This window comes from Mustela nivalis (assembly GCF_964662115.1).
Source record: "Mustela nivalis genome assembly, chromosome: 1".
Lineage (NCBI taxonomy): Eukaryota > Metazoa > Chordata > Mammalia > Carnivora > Mustelidae > Mustela > Mustela nivalis.
Window position 1 is genome coordinate 202,870,783 of NC_139020.1, and position 17,749 is coordinate 202,888,531.

The 17,749-nt window shown below is 53.1% G+C and overlaps 1 protein-coding gene across 3 annotated transcripts; it reads left to right on the forward strand.

Annotated features, from left to right (window-relative positions):
• The first annotated feature begins 861 nt into the window (after positions 1-861).
• Positions 862-16,754, forward strand: PLVAP (plasmalemma vesicle associated protein). 3 transcript variants are annotated; one of them, XM_082709646.1, is made up of 6 exons: positions 862-1,366; positions 7,830-7,926; positions 8,019-8,731; positions 10,351-10,408; positions 10,559-10,637; positions 15,972-16,754. In XM_082709646.1, exons 1-6 carry the CDS (start codon positions 998-1,000, stop codon positions 15,976-15,978), a joined length of 1,323 nt encoding a protein of 440 aa, XP_082565772.1. In that variant the 5' UTR covers positions 862-997; the 3' UTR covers positions 15,979-16,754. The 3 variants fall into 3 exon arrangements, with proteins under 3 accessions (XP_082565772.1, XP_082565771.1, XP_082565773.1); XM_082709645.1 differs by having other exon boundaries at positions 898-1,366; positions 7,995-8,731; XM_082709647.1 differs by having other exon boundaries at positions 898-1,366; positions 8,046-8,731.
• The last annotated feature ends 995 nt before the right edge of the window (positions 16,755-17,749 follow it).

Consider the following 17,749-nt stretch of genomic DNA (forward strand, 5'->3'; position numbering starts at 1 on the left):
GGGCGCACCCAAATTCCTTTGCTCCTTGGTCCCCAAAACCCCTTCACACCCACCTGGGGGTGACCCAACTGTGCAGTTCAACCCCACCTATCTAGCACTTCCCATTCACCATCTCACAGAGTCCCGAAATAACACTTCCAGCAGGAAATTATAGTAATAACAAAACCACAAACCCTCTCTTATGGGCCCCCTCCCTGGCCCTATCTCAGAACAGCACAGGGAAACCAATCTCATGGAAGGGGAAACTGAGAACAGACAGGAGAAACCCCTCCCTCGAGCTCAGCTGAGTCAAGCCCGCTCGGCCAGCTCCAAGTTCACTGCCGCCTACACTGCTCCCTGAGTACTTATGCAGCACTTGTGTGAGCAGGGCCGCGAGTGACGCCTCAGGGAGCCTGGGCCATGGCCATCCACGGGTCAGCCCTCTGGGAAGCCCTGATGAGCTCCTTCTGTTTGCCCAGCTCTGGGCCAAGCACTCCACCTGATTTAGCTCATGAGGCGGATGCACATCCGTAGCCAGTCCTCCGAGAGGGAAGCCCAGCTCTGTGAACTCACAGCGCCAGACCCAGGGACGGTCCCTTTGCCTCCCTGTGCCTCAGTTTCCTCCTCCACTCCACAGGGGTCGATGACAGGAGACAGTATGCAGCCAGTGCTGAGAATAGTGAGGATAGTGCTTGGCACGGAGCAAGGGCAGGTGGGGAAACTGAGGCTCCGAGGAGCCAAAGAAGTCCCCCCAACCCCGTCACCCAGCTGGTGCCCCACCCAGGGACTATCAGAAACCCAGCAGCGCCCCGGCTCCTCCCTTCACAGCCAGGGTGGGAGTGTTGTGATAACCCACAGCCCCCATTTCCTCCTGGTCAGGAAGGAGCCAGGCAGAGGAAGTATTAAGAGGAGTAATATAAACACTCCCCCCGCTCCATGGCAGGGTGAGCACAAGGGGCAGCGGCCGCCACCCAACGCAGGCCAACCAGCAGAACAGCACCGCGGGCCCCAGGCAGAGATGGGCTTGGCAATGGAGCACGGAGGACCCTATTCTCGGGCAGGGGGCAGTCCGAGGGACTGCTGGTACTACCTGCGCTACTTCTTCCTCTTTGTTTCACTCATTCAGTTTCTGATCATCCTGGGCCTCGTCCTCTTCATGGTCTATGGCAACGTGCACGTGAGCACGGAATCTAACCTGCAGGCCACCGAGCGCCGGGCCGAGAGCCTGTACAACCAGGTCGTGGAGCTCACGGCCTCCCAGGCCAACCTGTCCAAGGATCTCAACCTCACCTCCCGCGCCAAGGAGACCAACTCGCAGATGCTGCTGGGCGCCCGCCGTGACCTGGACAGGATCAACGCCAGCTTCCGCCAGTGTCAGGCTGACCTGGTAAGGCCACGGGCCAGACGCCTTCCCTGGGCGCTCTGGGTAGGTCCCCCTCCCCAATCTGAGCTCCCGTGCCTTTGTCCAGGAGCCAGAGGCAGTCATAGACCCTCTGTGTCATGTGAGGAGCCCATGTGGATAAGCCATGTGTAGTTCGTTAGTACAAGTATGTCCCATACGATATTGGGGATATACTTATCCTAAAAGAATGTAGTTACTGGGGCGCCTGGGTGGCTCAGTGGGTTAAGCCGCTGCCTTCGGCTCAGGTCGTGGTCCCGGGGTCCTGGGATCGAGCCCCGCATCGGGCTCTCTGCTCAGCCGGGAGCCTGCTTCCTCCTCTCTCTCTGCCTGCCTCTCTGCCTGCTTGTGATCTCTCTCTGTCAAATAAATAAATAAAACCTTAAAAAAAAAAAAAGAATGTAGTTACTATCTTGTTTTCTTTTAATGATTTTATTTATTTATTTGATATATATAGAGAGAGAGCACAAGCAGTAGGGAGAGAGAGAAGCAGACTTCCCTCTGAACAGGGAGCCAGATGTGGGGCTTGATCTCAGGATCCTGAGATCATGACCTGAGCTGAAGGCAGACGTTTAACCAGCTGAGCCACCCAGGCACCTCTGTATTCACTATCTAGCTGCACTTTTTTAAAAAAAGATTTTATTTATTTATTTGACAGACAGAGATCACAAGTAGGCAGAGAGGCAGGCAGAGAGAGAGGGAGAAGCAGGCTCCCCGCTGAGCAGAGAGCCCAATGCAGGGCTCAATCCCAGGACCCTGAGTCCATGACCTGAGCTGAAGGCAGAGGCTTAACCCACTGAGCCTCCCAGGCGCCCCTCTATCTGGAACTTAAGTTTCACTGGGCATCCTGGCTGTGGATTGGCAGCAGCCCTGGGCCCATGACCTCCTACACATAAAGCATTCAGAATGTGCCCGCACATACCAGCAAGAGAGAACTAGCTAAACAAAAACCCAGCACTTTCGGTGCTTACTGAGGAAGAAGTATGAACAGTTTCCATTTGCCTTGTGCTGGGTGTCCACTTTAGAAGTATCTCATCATTGAGTCCCTTGAGGTAAGGAGAAGTTCCAAACCCTTTTGAGGAGGGGGAAGTGAAAGCCTGAGTTGGGGAAGGCAGCTTGGGGGCTGGGGGCAGGGCAGAGGTGGGCGGCCCCAGGGAAGGGTCCTGGTGGCACTCCCAAGCATCTAGAGGAGACTGCCACCTTCTTGCTCCCCCAGCTCATGTCCTATGCCCCTGGCAAGATAATCTCCCGCTTTCTCACACATGTGCTTTCTCTGGGAGACCTTGAGGCTGGGGCTGCATTCCTTGGGTCTCAGCAGAATGGGGTGAGCGATGCGAGGGCCAGAGGGGAAGGCTGGATGGAGGCAGCCTCAGTTTCCCCCCACATGCTGGCTGAGGTGGGGGGTAGGGGGAGAATGGAAGGAAGAAAAGGCCTCTGCTGGGGCCTCAGACCACCCAGCCCTCTCTACCGTCCAGGAAAGACGTGCTCGGCCCCCCTCACACCTGCCCTGAGTAGGTCAATGTCTCCCTGTCTCAGATCCCAGAGCAAGGTGGGTCCCCCTCAGGTCCCCAGAATAAGTCAGGTCCCCCCTTGGATCCCAGAATGGGGCTGTGTTTCCCTTTGAACCAGCTTCCAGGCCAGGACGTGCCCCCTCAGACTTCCCAGTTCCCCAGGAATTGGCCCATTTCTATCTTCCAGGAGACACACAGTGGTCTGGTCCAGGGGCTATCAGGAATTCTAAGATCATAAAGTTTTAGATACTCACACACATCCCAGGACCCTAAACTCCTCCCATCGTAGAATTTTAGAAACCCAAGAATCTGCATCTTTACAAATACAGCATTTGAAAATCACAGTTTGTTTGTTTTTTTGTTTTTTGTTTTTTTTTTTTCTCCCTCGTGTTGACAAATTTCTCTGAGCTGGAACCTCTTGGGATTTTCTCCAAGGCCACTGGAGGTTCTCTAGTTTCAGGGTGCATGCTCCCCACCCTACCCATGCCACGGCAGCCCCAAGTGTCCAAAGGTAGCCAGTGAATCTTGGTATTCCCTAGTCCTGGCCATGCTAAGAAAAGTGATTTTTCTTTAATTCTCTGCTGGGGCAACTATACTTCTGGCCCCGAGATCCTGGAAGTGAAAAGAGAATTTAACTCAGTGATTTTTTAAAAAAAGATTTTATTTATTTATTTGACAGAGATACAGTGAGAGAGGGAACACAAGCAGAGAGAGTGGGAGAGGGAGAAGCAGGCTCCCCGCTGAGCAGGCAGCCCCATGTGGGGCTTGATCCCAGGACCCTAGGATCATGACCCAATTCAAAGTCAGATGCTTAATGACGGAGCCACCCAGGTGCCTCTAACTCAGTGCTATTTTTAGGGTCTGCTCCACCCTGCCTGGGTCAAGCTGCTGGGACCCTCACCTGGCACTTGCGGTCCAGAAGGAGCACCCAGAGACCTCCTCTTTTCGCTTCCTCCACCAGGAAGAAAGCCTCTTTCTCATTTCATTTTTGGATCGGCGCATGTTATCGAAACCTCCAGATCTTCTTCTTCGGCGGCTTTTTTAAAGCAAAAGTCACTAGAACATCCAGAGCAATTCCTGCCTTCCCCCTGAGCCCAGGGCATTAGCACACAACCCGCTTCCAAAGGAATAAGGACAAGGAATGACAGGAAGACAAACCCTCCACATTCTGCACTGCTTTACCTGTTATATTTCTGCAGAAGGTTTCTGCTTTTGTTTTTAAGATATTAATTAATGGGGGCTCCTGGGTGGCTCAGTGGGTTAAAGCCTCTGCCTTTGGCTTAGGTCATGATCCCGGGATCCTGGGATTGAGCCCTTCCTCGGCTCTCTGCTCAGCAGGAAGCCTGCTTCCCCCTCTCTCTCTGCCTGCCTCTCTGCCTACTTGTGATCTCTGTCTGTCAAATAAGTAAAATCTTTTTTAAAAAAGATATTAATTAATGAATTAATTAATTTGACGGAGAGAGAGAAAGAGAGAGAGCACAACCAGGGGGAGCGGCAGACAGAGGGAAAAGCAGGCTCCCAGCTGAACAAGAATCCTGATGTGGGACGCGCGCGATCCCAGGACCCTGGGATCATAACACTTACCTGATTGAGCCACCCAGGTGCCCACTGCAGAGGGTTCTGTTCCAAAGCTTGGAAAGCACACCTTGCAACATTGTAAGAACTTGGGACGCCTGGGTGGCTCAGTTGGTTAAGCAGCTGCCTTCGGCTCAGGTCATGATCCCAGCGTCCTGGGATCGAGTCCCACATCGGGCTCCTTGCTTGGCAGGGAGCCTGCTTCTCCCTCTGCCTCTGTCTGCCTGTGCTCACTCTCTCCCCCACCTCTCTCTCTGATAAATAAATTTAAAAAAAAATCTTAAAAAAAAAAAAACAGCTTTATTGGGGCACCTGGGTGGCTCAGTGGGTTAAGCCTCTGCCTTCGGCTCAGGTCATGATCTCAGGGTCCTGGGATCGACCCCCCTGGGGTCGAGCCCCAAGTAGGGTTCCTGCTCAGTGGAGAGTCTGCGTCTCCCTCTACCTCTGTTCCTCCCCCAACTCATATTCTCTATCTCACTCACTCTCTCTGTCAAATAGATAAATAAAATCTTTAAAGGAAAAACAGCTTTATGGAAATATAATTCATATGCTCTACAGCTCACCTAATTAAAAGTGTATAGTTCAACAATTTTGAGCACCTTCACAGAGTGATTCACAATTGATTTTAGAACATTCCATCACTCTGGAAAAGAAACCCCATCCCCATGAGCAGTCACTCCCCAGCCTCCCCCTCCCCCAGCTCCTGGCAACCACTGCTTTCTGTCTTTATGAATTTGCCTGTTCTGGACGTTTCGTATAAATGGGATCCTACAACAGGAGTCATACTAAATGATGTTTTTTGTTTGGTTTGGTTTGGTTTGGTTTGGTTTTTAATTTTTTATTTATGTTAACATATAATGTATTATTAGCCCCAGGGGTACAGGTCTGTGAACTGACAGGCTTACATACTTCACAGCACTCACCATAGCACTTACCTTCCCCAATGTCCATCACCCCACCACCCTCTTCCTACGGCCTCCCTCTAGCAACCCTCAGTTTGTTTTGTGAGATTAAGAGTCTCTTACAGTTTGTCCCCCTCCTGATCCCATCTTGTTTCTAAATGACGTTTTGAAGGTTCGCCCACATTGTAGCATGTTTCACGGTTTTGTTCCTTTTTATGGCTGAGTAATATTCCATTCTGTGGATGGACCTCATTTTGTTCATTCACCCATTGATGGACCCTTGGATTGTTCCCATCCCTCAGTGATTGCTATAAACATGTATGTGAAAGTTTGTGTGTTTTTTTAAAGATTTTATTTATTTATTTGTCAGAGAGAGTGAGCACAGGCAGACAGAGTGGCAGGCAGAGGCAGAGGGAGAAGCAGGCTCCCTGCTGAGCAGGGAGCCCCGATGTGGGACTCGATCCCAGGACGCTGGGATCATGACCTGAGCTGAAGGCAGCCACTTAACCAACTGAGCCACCCAGGCGCCCCAAGTTATCTCTCTATATTGATCCATAAGAATTTACTTTTATATATTCCGGATACTAGTCCTATCATCAAATACATTCTTTGCAAATATTTTCTCCCATCTTTGGGTTGTCTTCTCCCTGTAGAGTTGACACATAATGTTATGTCAGTTTCAGCTATATGATATAGTGATTCCATAGTCTTTTCCCTTGATAGAATCCTTTAAAGCCCAGAAATCTTTAATTTTGATGAAGTCCAATTTATCTGTTTTTCTCCTTGTTTGTGCTTCTGGTGTCACATCTAAGAAACCATTGCCGGGGGAGGGGGGAGCAATTGCTCAGCAGGGAGTCTGCTTCTCCCTCTCCCTCTCCCTCTGCCCCTTCCCACTGCTCTGTGCTCTCTCTCTACCAAATAAATGAATAAAATCTTAAAGAGAGAAATAAAGGTACCATTGCCAAATCCAAAGTCATGCAGAGTTAACACCTCTGTTTTCTTCTAAAGAGTTCTATAGGGGCGCCTGGGTGGCTCAGTGGGTTAAAGCCTCTGCCTTCAGCTCAGGTCATGATTTCAAGGTCCTGGGATCGAGCCCCACATGATCTCAGGGTCCTGGGATTGAGCCTCTCGTCGGATTCTCTGCTCAGCAAGGAGCCTTCTTCCTCTCTCTCTCTGCCTGCCTCTCTGCCTACTTGTGATCTTTCTCTGTGTGTCAAATAAATAAATAAAATCTTTTTTAAAAAAAGAGCTCTACAGTTTTAGTTCTTATATTGGGGTCGTTGAGCTACTTTGAGTAAATTTTTTGTATATGGTGTGAGGTAGGAGTTCAAATTCATTCCTTAACATGTGGCGATCTAGCTATGCCAGCACTATTTGTTGAAAAGACTCTTTATTTTCCCCATGGAATGATTTTGCAACCTCTGTTAATTTTCTAGGGCTGCCTTACTAACAAAGTACCACAAATTGGGTGGCTTAAACAATGGAAATTTATTTTCACACATAAACGAGGTCAAGATGTGAATTTCTTTGGAGGGTTAGGAGGGAAGAATTGATTACAGGAGCAGGGCCCACTCCTTGCCTTACAGATGGCCACCTTCTCACTGTGTCTTTATGTCATCTTCCCTCTGTGGATTTCTGGGTGTCCAAATGTCCTCCTATAAGGACACCGGTCATATTGGATAAGGGCCCACCCTAATGACTTTATGTTAACTTAATCACACCATTAAATATGCTATCTCCAAATACAGTCATATTCTGAGGTACCAGGGGTTAGGACTTCCATTTATGAATGGGGAGATACAATTCAATTCCTAACAGCATCCTTGTCAAAAAGAAGTTGACCAGGGACACCTGGGTAGCTCAGTTGGTTACACATCTGCCTTCAGTTCAGGTCATGATCCCAGGGTCTTGGGATTGACCCCTGCATCTGTTTCCCTGCTCAACAGAGAGCTGCTTCTCCCTCTCCCTCTGTCCTTCCCCCTGCTTGGGCTCTCTCTCTCTGTCAAATAAATAAATAAATAAAATCTTTAAAAATTAAAAAAAAATAAATAAGAAGTATTATTAGCATATAGTATTAACTGTAACGACTTTTAAAGATCCAACCAGCACGGTGGGTTAGGCCTCTGTCTTCAGCTCAGGTTATGATCTCAGGGTCCTGGGATCGAGTCCCACATCAGGCTCTCTGCTCGGCAGGAAGCCTGCTTTTTCCTCTCTCTCTCTGCTTGCCTCTCTGCCTACTTGTGATCTCTCTGTGTCAAATAAATAAATAAAATCTTTAAAAGAAAAAAAAAAAGATCCAACCAGCATCCCCTATATAGGAGTCATGCCCTTGTAAACTGGACCAACCCAGGCCAACCGCGTGTGGGATCTGGGGCCCCAGCCCAAAGGGTCTGGGCAAACCAGGAGCAAGGGGGACCCACGGGTGCTGGACGGTGAGCTCTGTCTTATGTCCCCTCCCATTAGATGACCTACGTGAGCAACCAACCATACATGGCGGCCATCATCTTGAGTGAGAAGCAATGCCAAGAGCAACTTAAGGAGACCAACAAGAGCTGCGATGGTGAGTGGTCTGGTCTGGGTAGTAGGGCACCAGTGTGCTAAGTCTCCTGGCAACCCCCACCCTTTCAGAGATGTCTTGTCATGTCTCTATAGCTTTGTTGTTCATGCTGAACCATAAAGCCAAGACGCTGGAGGTAGAGTTGGCCAAGGAGAAGGAAGTATGCACCAAAGACAAGCAGGGTCTGACGATGAGCAAGGGAGTGGTGGAGGAGAAGCTGGCTGAGTGTGGCAAGGTCCAGAAGCAGCAGCAGCAGGAGCGACAGCTGGCTGAGGACCGCCTGCAGAAGGTGCAGGCCCTCTGCCTCCCACTGGACAAGGACAAGTTTGAGATGGAGCTGCGTAACCTCTGGAGGGACTCCATTATCCCCCGTACCCTGGACTCGATGGGCTATAACCTGTACCATCCCCTTGGCTCAGAAATAGCCTCTGCCCGGAGAAGCTGCGACCAAATGCCCACCCTCATGAGCACCAAGGTGGAGGAGCTGGCCCGGAGCCTGCGGGCTGGCATAGAGCGTGTGGCCCGCGAGAACTCGGACATCCAGCGCCAGAAGTCGGAGGTCGAGGAGGCCCTGCGGGCCAGTCAGGAGGCCAAGGAGAAGGTGCAGAAGGAGGCCCAGGCCCGGGAGGCCAAGCTCCAGGCCGAATGTGCCCGGCAGACACAGCTCGCCCTGGAGGAGAAGGTGGCACTACGGAAGGAGCGGGACAACATGGCCAAGTTGCTGGAGGAGAAGAAGCAGGAGGCAGAGCAGCTCAAAATGCAGCTGGCCGTCAGCAGCTCCACCCTGGACACCTGCATCAAGGCCAAGGTGGGCTAGAGGGCACCGGACTCAGGTTGCACTGGGGTCAGGTCTGGGGGTTGTGTTGGTGGTGATGTCTTAGGGCGTTGAGGTGAGCTTTGCAGTCTAGGTCTGGTTACTTACCACACTTGAGAGTGTCAATGACACAGGATTGGGGTTGAGTTTGGAAGAACATGGAGAAAGGATTAAGGATTGGGATTGAGTTTAGGGTGCCTGGTGGGCCTCCAGATTGGTTCAGGGTAAGGACGGGGGATTCATGGAGGGTTGGTGTCGGGGTGGGGAAGTGTCTGAGTTGACAGATCAGGAGCCATGAAGTGGGGGTTGGCAGTGACGCTGAAAAGTAAGGCTGGTCTAGAGGAAGGCGTGATGCGAAGCAGGGCTTGTGTTTAGGTGAAGGTGAGTTCTTAGTGACCACCGTGTTTAGGGTTGGTTTGAATTAAAGTTAGGGTTCCATTGAAGATCACGTGAGTCTTAGAATTGGGGTTGTGCTGAGTTTGGATTGTGGGGAAAGGTTGAAAGTCAGGCCAGGGGTCACGTGCAGGGCGACCAGTGAGTTTAACATTGGGTGCAGGATCTCAATGGCTTCTGTTCGGTTGAGTGGAGCCCCCAAAGTTGGAGTTGAAGCTCAGCTGAGCAAAGGTGACTGGTGGGGCTAGAGATGATTAGAGGTTTGGGACCAAGGGTGGATTTAGGATTTTGTGGGCATGAGGATTAGGATTGGTGCTGACCATGGGTTAGGAGTTGAAATTGATTGGGGTTTGGGGTTGCTGACTGAGGGTTGAATTGGGCTGGCCTGGGAATATATTTGAAATGAAAGACTGGGTGACCCTGAGTTAGGGTAAGGGGACCTGGGGAGGGGTGAGGGTCAGGGCTGGGTATAGAGTAGAAACTGCACAGGGGCTCATTTTGGAGTGGGGCTGGGTTGAGGTTCCATTTGAGGTAAAGTCTAAGGTCTAAAGTTGAGTTGGAGTGAGTGTGGTATTGGGAAAGTGTTTCTGGGTGGCCGTGGTGGCGTCCAGGGCTGGGCTGGGGGAAGGAGGCTCAGAGTGTTTTTTTCATGGCACCCAGGTCTAAGGAACAGGTTGGGGTCCGAGTTGGATGTCAAGTTATGACCTTTGATCAGGTTTGTCATGGGGATTGGGTTTAGGTCAGGGTTTGAGTCTAAAGAAAGTGCTGTTTTCATGTTGGATTTGGATTTTAGGTGATTGAGTTTAAAGCTGGCTTTGGATTTCAGGTTCAGGGTCATTGGAGAGAAGGCAGCGAGTTTACAGAGTGAGTCAGCTTCAGCCTAGAGTGGGGCTGGGTCCCGTGTTGGGTGGATGCACTCAGTTGGGGTCATGAATTGGGGTCGGGTTGAAACTAAGATTGTAGGGGAGACCAAGGTAAGCTCCAGCAAGCTCTCTGGGAGGCTTCCAAGGAAAGCCGGCTTCCAGAGTTCCCAGTCCCTTAAGGGCAGGTGGGTGCACGTACACCCATTAATATGGGTATCTGTCTCCCGGGTCTGTTTCCCCGCCCTGGAAGGAACTCTGACCCAAGCATCCAAGGGCATAAAGGAGCAGGAGGCTCCATGGGATTCTGGTTCAGGGGTCCCGACTTCTGCCAACCTCCCACCATCTTTCTTCCTACAGTCACAGCCGATGCCTATGCCAAGACCTGTGGCCCCTGTCCCCAACCGCCAGCCCATCGGTGAGTGACAGAAAGCAGGGCCAGGAAGGCATTCGGGGATGGTCCTTTCTGCTTCTTCTCCCATCTCAGCCCTGCTATTGGGGCTGCTGCGCCACCCCTCGCCCAGGGTTGGGGCGGTTGGTTGAACCTGACCCCTCCCTCTCGCCACAGACCCAGCTGTCCTGGAGGAGTTCAAGAGAAGGATCCTGGAATCCCAGAGGCCTGTAGGCAATGCTGTAGCCCCACCCAGGTAAGGCACTGTGCAGACTGAGATAGTTCAGTCTCAGGGCTTCCGGGGAGGCTGGGAAGAGAACTAGGGGTGGAAGGAGGCTCATCTCGCACTAGGTGCTTCCTTAATTGAGTGCTGGCTGTCTACCAGGCCCTATGCTGGGTCCTGGGAACATAGTCATGACTAAGACCCATGCAGACCCATTCATGGAACTCCCTCATTAAGGGGTGAAAGAAACAGCGAAGGAGCCATGAAAAGAGAGCCCAAGAGCCTACAGTTACGGGCGGCTTACTGTGAGTTCAGCACAGTCGGAAGCACTTCGCCAGCTGAACTCCCTGAACCCTCACAACCCTAATCAGTGGGCAAGCCACTGTCATCACCTCCCACTTTCCAGATGAGGAAAATGAGGCACAGAGAAGGTGTGCGCCGTGGCCCAGGTAACACAGCCGGGGAGTGGCAGAGCTGGGAACTCGAACCCAGGCTCTTGGACTCCAGGCCGGCAAGAGAGGGCTTCGGTGAGGAGGAGGCCTTTGAGCTGGAGGATGGGCCCAAGCTGGTCTGGGTGAGGGCAGAAGATACAGCGCTCTGGATGATGAGAAGAGCCAGGGTAAAGGCTCAGAGGCCAGGCTGGGGGATGGGGGTTGGCTGGAGCTAAGGAAGGGAGGAGGGGGAGCAGCAGCAGCGCAGAGACCCCTCTGAGCCTCTCTTTCTAACCGCTACAAAAACAGAGGTCTCTGAAATCAAGGGCATGGAAACTCTTCGCTAACTGTGAAGTGCTGTCCACAGGCATGTAAAGCCAGGGGCTGGGTATTGCAGCAAGGCGCATCGAGGCACATGTGCACAGACTCAGGTCAGGACTCTGTGTCTGTACCCTGCCCCCCCATGCCCCCTCCCAGAGTACAGCCTGTGCATCACAGGGAAGGTGACTCAGGCCACCGCCTCGAGAACATCCTGTTCTTCCCTCCCAGATGGTGGCTACGGTCCCCGCGCAGTACCATATCGCTGGGCAAGGAGTCTGGGAAGGGCACTGCCATTCACAGTTTAGGACCCTGGGCTCCGGGCGACACCGGGGATTTTAAGTCAAATTCTGCCAACCCCAAGCCTGTGCCTCTCCCGTAGCTCTGCCAGCAAGGCTGTGGTCAGCCTGGTCTATCTCAGCCTGGGGACAAATTGACTTCCAGAGGGTTGTCTTCAAATCGGGGTGGGGGTAGTCCTCCACATCCAGCTCCATTTCCTCTATGGCTCCTCTTACATACGCCCTCTGACGGGGAGCTCACCTCCTCACAACACTTTCCCTTCCGTTCTGGATGGCTCCGTCTGGGAGAAATCCTTCAGCCTCAGGCAGTCCACGGGGAGGGAAGCAGGAGGATGGAGAGAAGACCCTGCTCCAAGCAAACAGTTTTCCTCTCTCCATCTTGGCCCAAAGCCAACATGGCAAGGAAGGAGGTTCTATTCTTATCCCCACTTTTCAGAGGAGGGAACTGTGGCCCCAGGGAAGTGACCAGCCTGGGGTCATGCGTCAGTGAGTCAGGGCCAGAGCCAGGCTCCCAGCCCAGACCAGTCCCAGGTGGAGAAAGGGGAAGCTTTTGACATTGTTTACCCCCAAAGACGTCCCTCCACAGAGAAAACAATAAGTACTTAAAGCAGGGCCCCTCCTGCTTCTCTCTGCCAGGTCTCAGGAAGGGACGTTGGCCCTCTGTGCTCCAGTCTTGATTCACCTTCTCCCTGAGAAAGCGGCCATCGGCTCTGGCTTGGCGTCCCAGTGAGGCCAGCTCCTGGGTGGGCTAGCGTAGGCAAACCACAGGCTGTAGAATCACATCATCAGAATTTTACATGCCTCCGGTCAGGGGCCAGGGCTGAGGTCCAGCACCAATCACTCAGCTCCCCCGACACCCTCTGATCAGGAGAGGGCCTTCCTTTTCCACTCTTACTCCTGACCTTGATGCAGTCAGTCTCTGAGCTGCTAACATGCTCCCACTTACAGCTGTCGCCGCCATCCCAAAGCCAGGGCCAACCCAGGACCCTCCCATCAGCTGGACCAGAACACAAAGTCTTGGTTTTCCCGTGGACCCTTTTAAGTCATTCTTTCTTTCTTTCTTTCTTTTTTTTTTAAAGATTTTATTTATTTCTTTGACAGACAGAGATCACAAGTAGGCAGAGAGGCAGGCAGAGAGAGAGGAGGAAGCAGGCTCCCTGCTGAGCAGAGAGCCCGATGCGGGACTCGATCCCAGGACCCTGAGATCATGACCTGAGCTAAAGGCAGCGGCTTAACCCACTGAGCCACCCAGGCGCCCCTAAGTCATTCTTTCTTGATGGCAAGTGCATCAAGAGGGTCTTCTCTAGCATACGAAAATCCTCCTGAAACCTCCCTTTTCCTGACCTCACCCAGCTCCCAAGTATATAACCAGCCACCCCATCCTGGTACAGCGGCTCTTTCCTTTTTCCCTGACAAGACTGCGTCCTGTGGATAGTTAAACACACACAAGCAACGTAAAGACAAATAAGTAAATACTGGTTTCGGGGCCCGGGGGCTGGATAAGGCAAGAGTTGTGAGGCGGTTTGAGAATATAGGTGAGGTTCTTCGGTGGGGTGAGGTCCGGAGCCACCAACCAAGAAATAATTCTTTTTTATTTATTTGACAGAAGAGATCACAAGTAGGTAGAGAGGCAGGATGAGGGAGAGGGAAAGCAGGCTCCCCACCAGGCAGAGAACCTGATGCAGGGCTCCATCCCAGGACCCTGGGACCATGACCCGAGCCGAAAGGCAGAGGCTTTAACCCACTGATCCATCCAGGTGCCCCAAAGAAAGAATTCTTGAGATGTCTTTGGTGCAAAATGGTGGTTTTATTAAAACAGGGGGACAGGGGCGCCTGGCTCAGTGGGTTAAAGCCTCTGCCTTCAGCCCGGGTCATGATCCCAGCATCCTGGAATTGAGTCCTGCATCGGGCTGTCCCGCATTGGGCTCTCTGCTCAGCAGGGAGCCTGCTTCCCCCTCTCTCTCTGTCTGCCCCTCTGCCTACTCATAATCTCTGTCTATCAAATAAATTTTAAAAATAAATAGATACATAATTAAAAAAATTTTTTTTAATTAAAACAAAACAAAAACCAGGGGGACAGGAGCCCTGAGCAGAAAGAGCCGCTGTACCAGGATGGGGTGGCTGGTTATATACTTGGGAGCTGGGTGAGGTCAGGAAAAGGGAGGTTTCAGGAGGATTTTCGTATGCTAGAGAAGACCCTCAGGATCCTGGAGGCCTGGCCGTTATCAAGCCAAGGTTGGCTTTCCCTCTGGCAAAGCATTCACATTTAGAGAGCTGGGCAGCTTTCTGGAAGAAGGTCCCACAGGCCCCACCCAGGGGCAGGGGCAGTGGCAGGGTGTCCCACTGGTGCTTTGTCCTCGCCTAGCCTTCTCTCCTTCAACAACTGTAGTGTGGAAGTTTGCAGATGGGGAGTCTGGCCCTGACTCTGAGCTGGCCACACAGCGAGTGTCACTCAAGTTCATTGCCACCACGATTGTGATTTGGTTCCTTTATTCAGCCCATTTGTGTCTGGAGCAGCTGCTGGGTGCTGAGGACACCAGGAGGAATAGGCAGGGGTCTAGTGGGGCTCCCGGTCCAGCGGGGCAGACGGAGGGTAGACCAGATGCCTGAGCTCTTGTTGTAGGGCCCCTTGCTGGTGGGTGAGGCAGAATTGGGATGAGGCAGTGTAAGGATAGAATTTTCCACAGGAGGGGCGCCTGGGTGGCTCAGTGGGTTAAAGCCTCTGCCTTCAGCTCAGGTCATGATCCCAGGGTCCTGGGATCGAGCCCCGCATCGGGCTGTCTGCTCCGCGGAGAGCCTGCTTCCTCCTCTCTCTCTCTCTGCCTGCCTCTCTGCCTACTTGTGATCTCTGTCTGTCAAATAAATAAATAAAATCTTTAAAAAAAAAAAAAAAAAAAAGAATTTTCCACAGGAGGCCCGGCAGGCTTCTCAGTCCTGCATGCGGGTGATGCCGGTCGGGGCAGAGAACTAGAGGAAGGGGTCGTGGGGGATGGGGTGTCCCTGGAAGGGCATACCAGGTGGAGAGCACAGCCCAAGCCAAGGCCCTGAGACAGGGCTGGGCCTGGTGAGGAGGTGGTGTGGCTTGGGCAGAGCGATCCAGGGGGTGAGTAGGAAGTGGGGGGAGGTTGCGGGGGGGGGCAGTGCGGGTCACACAGGGCCTGTGGCTGCGGTGACAACTTTGGGAGCTTTGGGACAGCAGTGAGCAGGGAAGGATGTGACTGGACTCAGGGGTCCATAGGCACCCTCTAGTCGCTTTTGGGGGGGTGAAGGCCACAGCCAAAGACCAGGCCAAGAGCAACTGTGCTGGTCCAGGCAGATGATGATGGGGCCTTAGGAGCCTGGTCTCTGAGAAATGACCAGGGACCACTCTCTCCCTCGCCATCCGGCAGGCAAGAGTGGGTGAAGGATGGATATACGACAGGGCAGGAGCCGGGTGAGTCCTGGTCAGGCTGGAGCCAGCAAGGGGGGACCAGAGTCAGCCAAGGAACGTGAGGCCATTTGGCCCCAGGGAAGAGCCGGGGAAGGAAGGGAGGGGGCCAAAGGAAGCAGCGCTTGGCTGAGGCCCCCTCCTCCCCACCAGGAAACAGCGTCTGAGCCAACCCCTGACCCCTCACGGGAACCTTTGCGAGGCCAAGGAGGGGGAAGGGCATTCCAGACTGCCTGCTGGCTCCTGCGGGGGGGGGGGGGGGGGGGGGGTGGTGGCAAGCGAGGCCTCCTGAAGTCTTGGAGGACTCTGGCAGGACTTGAGTTTCCGATGAGGAGGACTGGTAGGGACAGAGTGGGCGGAGCCTTGCATGCCCTGTAGAATGGATCTGGCTTGTCTGCAGGGCACTGGGGAGCCAGGGAGACTGTGTGAGGAGAGAGAGGCAGGCTCCTTGGAAAAACCCTCCTGGGAATGAGTAAGGGGCTAGCCCTGCGAGGGGGGGGGGAGCTAGTTCTGTGGAGACAAAGGAGAGAAACTGAGGCCCTGTCTGGGGGTGGGGTGGGGGGTATGGACAGGGGCTTTGGGGCAAGCTCCCAGGATCTCTGGGGCTTGGGGAAGCAAAGATAAAAGTCCGACAGGCTGCAGCCAAGGTCTGGAGCCCAGCAGGTGGCTGCTCTGACCACTGTCTCTTCATCTGTGTACTGAGGAGGCCCACATCTCAGGCCCACCCTTGCAGGGAGGTTCAACAAGGAGGAGTCTGAGGGGAAGGAGGCCCCCAAAAGAGCCAAAGAGTCCTCGGCGGCAACACGGGGCCTGGGGTGGGAGGAAGCAGGCCCGGGCAAGGTTTGTCCTTCTGTCTGTCTCACTGACCTTTACCATCTCCTTCCTGTCCTAGTGGCTGAGGAGGCTCCAGGCCCTGGGCACCGAGGTGTGGCCCCGACCGGCCAGTCTGCGGACATGGCGTGGACGAGACACCCATGGCGTGGACCAGCAGCCAGGGCCACGGCCACGGCCGGCCAAACTCCCCGCACACTCGCCAAAGTGGGTGCCCTTGGCCTACACCCCACACTCATCCTTCCCCGCACCCCACCACCCCCTCGGATGCTCTCTCACAGGCCCACACCGGCACCACGCAATCCCTCGTCCGCAGACACTGCAGTGGTGTCCCCTGTGGATGCAGTGACGTCACACAGACATAGCCATAATGTCACACACTGATGAGGCGATGGCAGGGAACACGTCGCCCACAGATACAGAGCACTGACATCACGCACACACACGGTCACACCTTCTGCCCAGCCCTCGCCCGATGTCACAGTCCTCCTGCACGCAGGGGCCCAGGCGCTCACAACAGCCCACCCATCCCCCAACCCATGCCCCTGCCACAGCCGCCCTCCAATCTTCTGGTCTTCTGACTCCTCATCTCCATCTGGGGCCTAGGGAAGTGGAAATGGGAAGACATTAGCCTCCATCCCCCATTCCCCCCCCTCCCCCGCCCACAGGAGAGTCTCCAGGCTCCCCTGCCAGACCACAACCAAACCCAGGGCAAATGTCACCCACTGACCCCAGCGTAGCCGGCGAGGGCGGCAGCCCTGTCCCGCTCCCCGCACTACCCAGCCCTGCCTGTGGCCTGTATTAATGTTAGTGGCACTAAATAAATACTGAATCCTTTCAAAGACTCCGGAGTGGTGATTTCTGCTTTGAAAAGACAGGTCCGGGATGCCTGGGTGGCTCAGTTGGTTGGACGACTGCCTTCGGCTCAGGTCATGATCCCGGAGTCTTGGGATCGAGTCCCACATCAGGCTCCCAGCTCCATGGGGAGTCTGCTTCGCTCTCTGACCTTCTCCTCACTCATGCTCTCTCTCACTGTCTCTCTCTCAAATAAATAAATAAAATCTTTAAAAAAAAAAAAAAAGAAAAGACAGGTCCTAGCAGTGCGGGAGAGAAGACCTTGCAAGCTAAAACTCTACCCCCTGCCCCCAGCATGCCCCCGGGGCCAGAAGAGCCTGCAGCCTGGACAGAGCCCTCGGAGACACCAGCTTCCCTCAAAGCTCTGAAACCACTTTTTATATAACTGCTATTTGGGGCACCTGGATGGCTCCTTCAGTTAAAAGGTTACCTTCGGCCCAGGTAGTGATCCCAGGGTCCTGGGATCGAGTCCCGCATCGGGCTTTTTATTCAATGGGGAGCCTGCTTCTCCCTCTGCCTCTGTTGCTCCCCCTGCTTGTGCTCTCTCTCTCTCTCAGACAAATAAATAACATCTTTTTTTTAAAAAAAAAGGCAGTTTCTTAGAAAACAGGTTGTCCATCTGTGGCTTTCATCTTCCTAAGGTTTGCGACGATTTCCCCCAGCCGTTGCTGAGGCAAATGAGCCTGTCATGGACTAGAGGAACACCTCCTCTCCAGAACGGCTCCAGGAACAGTGTCACTAAAGGCTCAGGGCATTTGTTTTGTCTTCTTTTGTTTTGTGGTGAGACGAGATGTCAGAAAGGGCACCAGGGTCCAGCTGGGAACTGCTTCAACATACTGATCACTAAATTTGTGGGGGAAAACAGGAAAAAGTGCATTAGAGGAATACAGGAAAATCCCACTGAACCCATTAGACCAGGAAAAAGAAAAAAAAATTTAAAAAGCCATAATACCTACTGCTAGTGAAGATGTAGAGAAAGGGCAT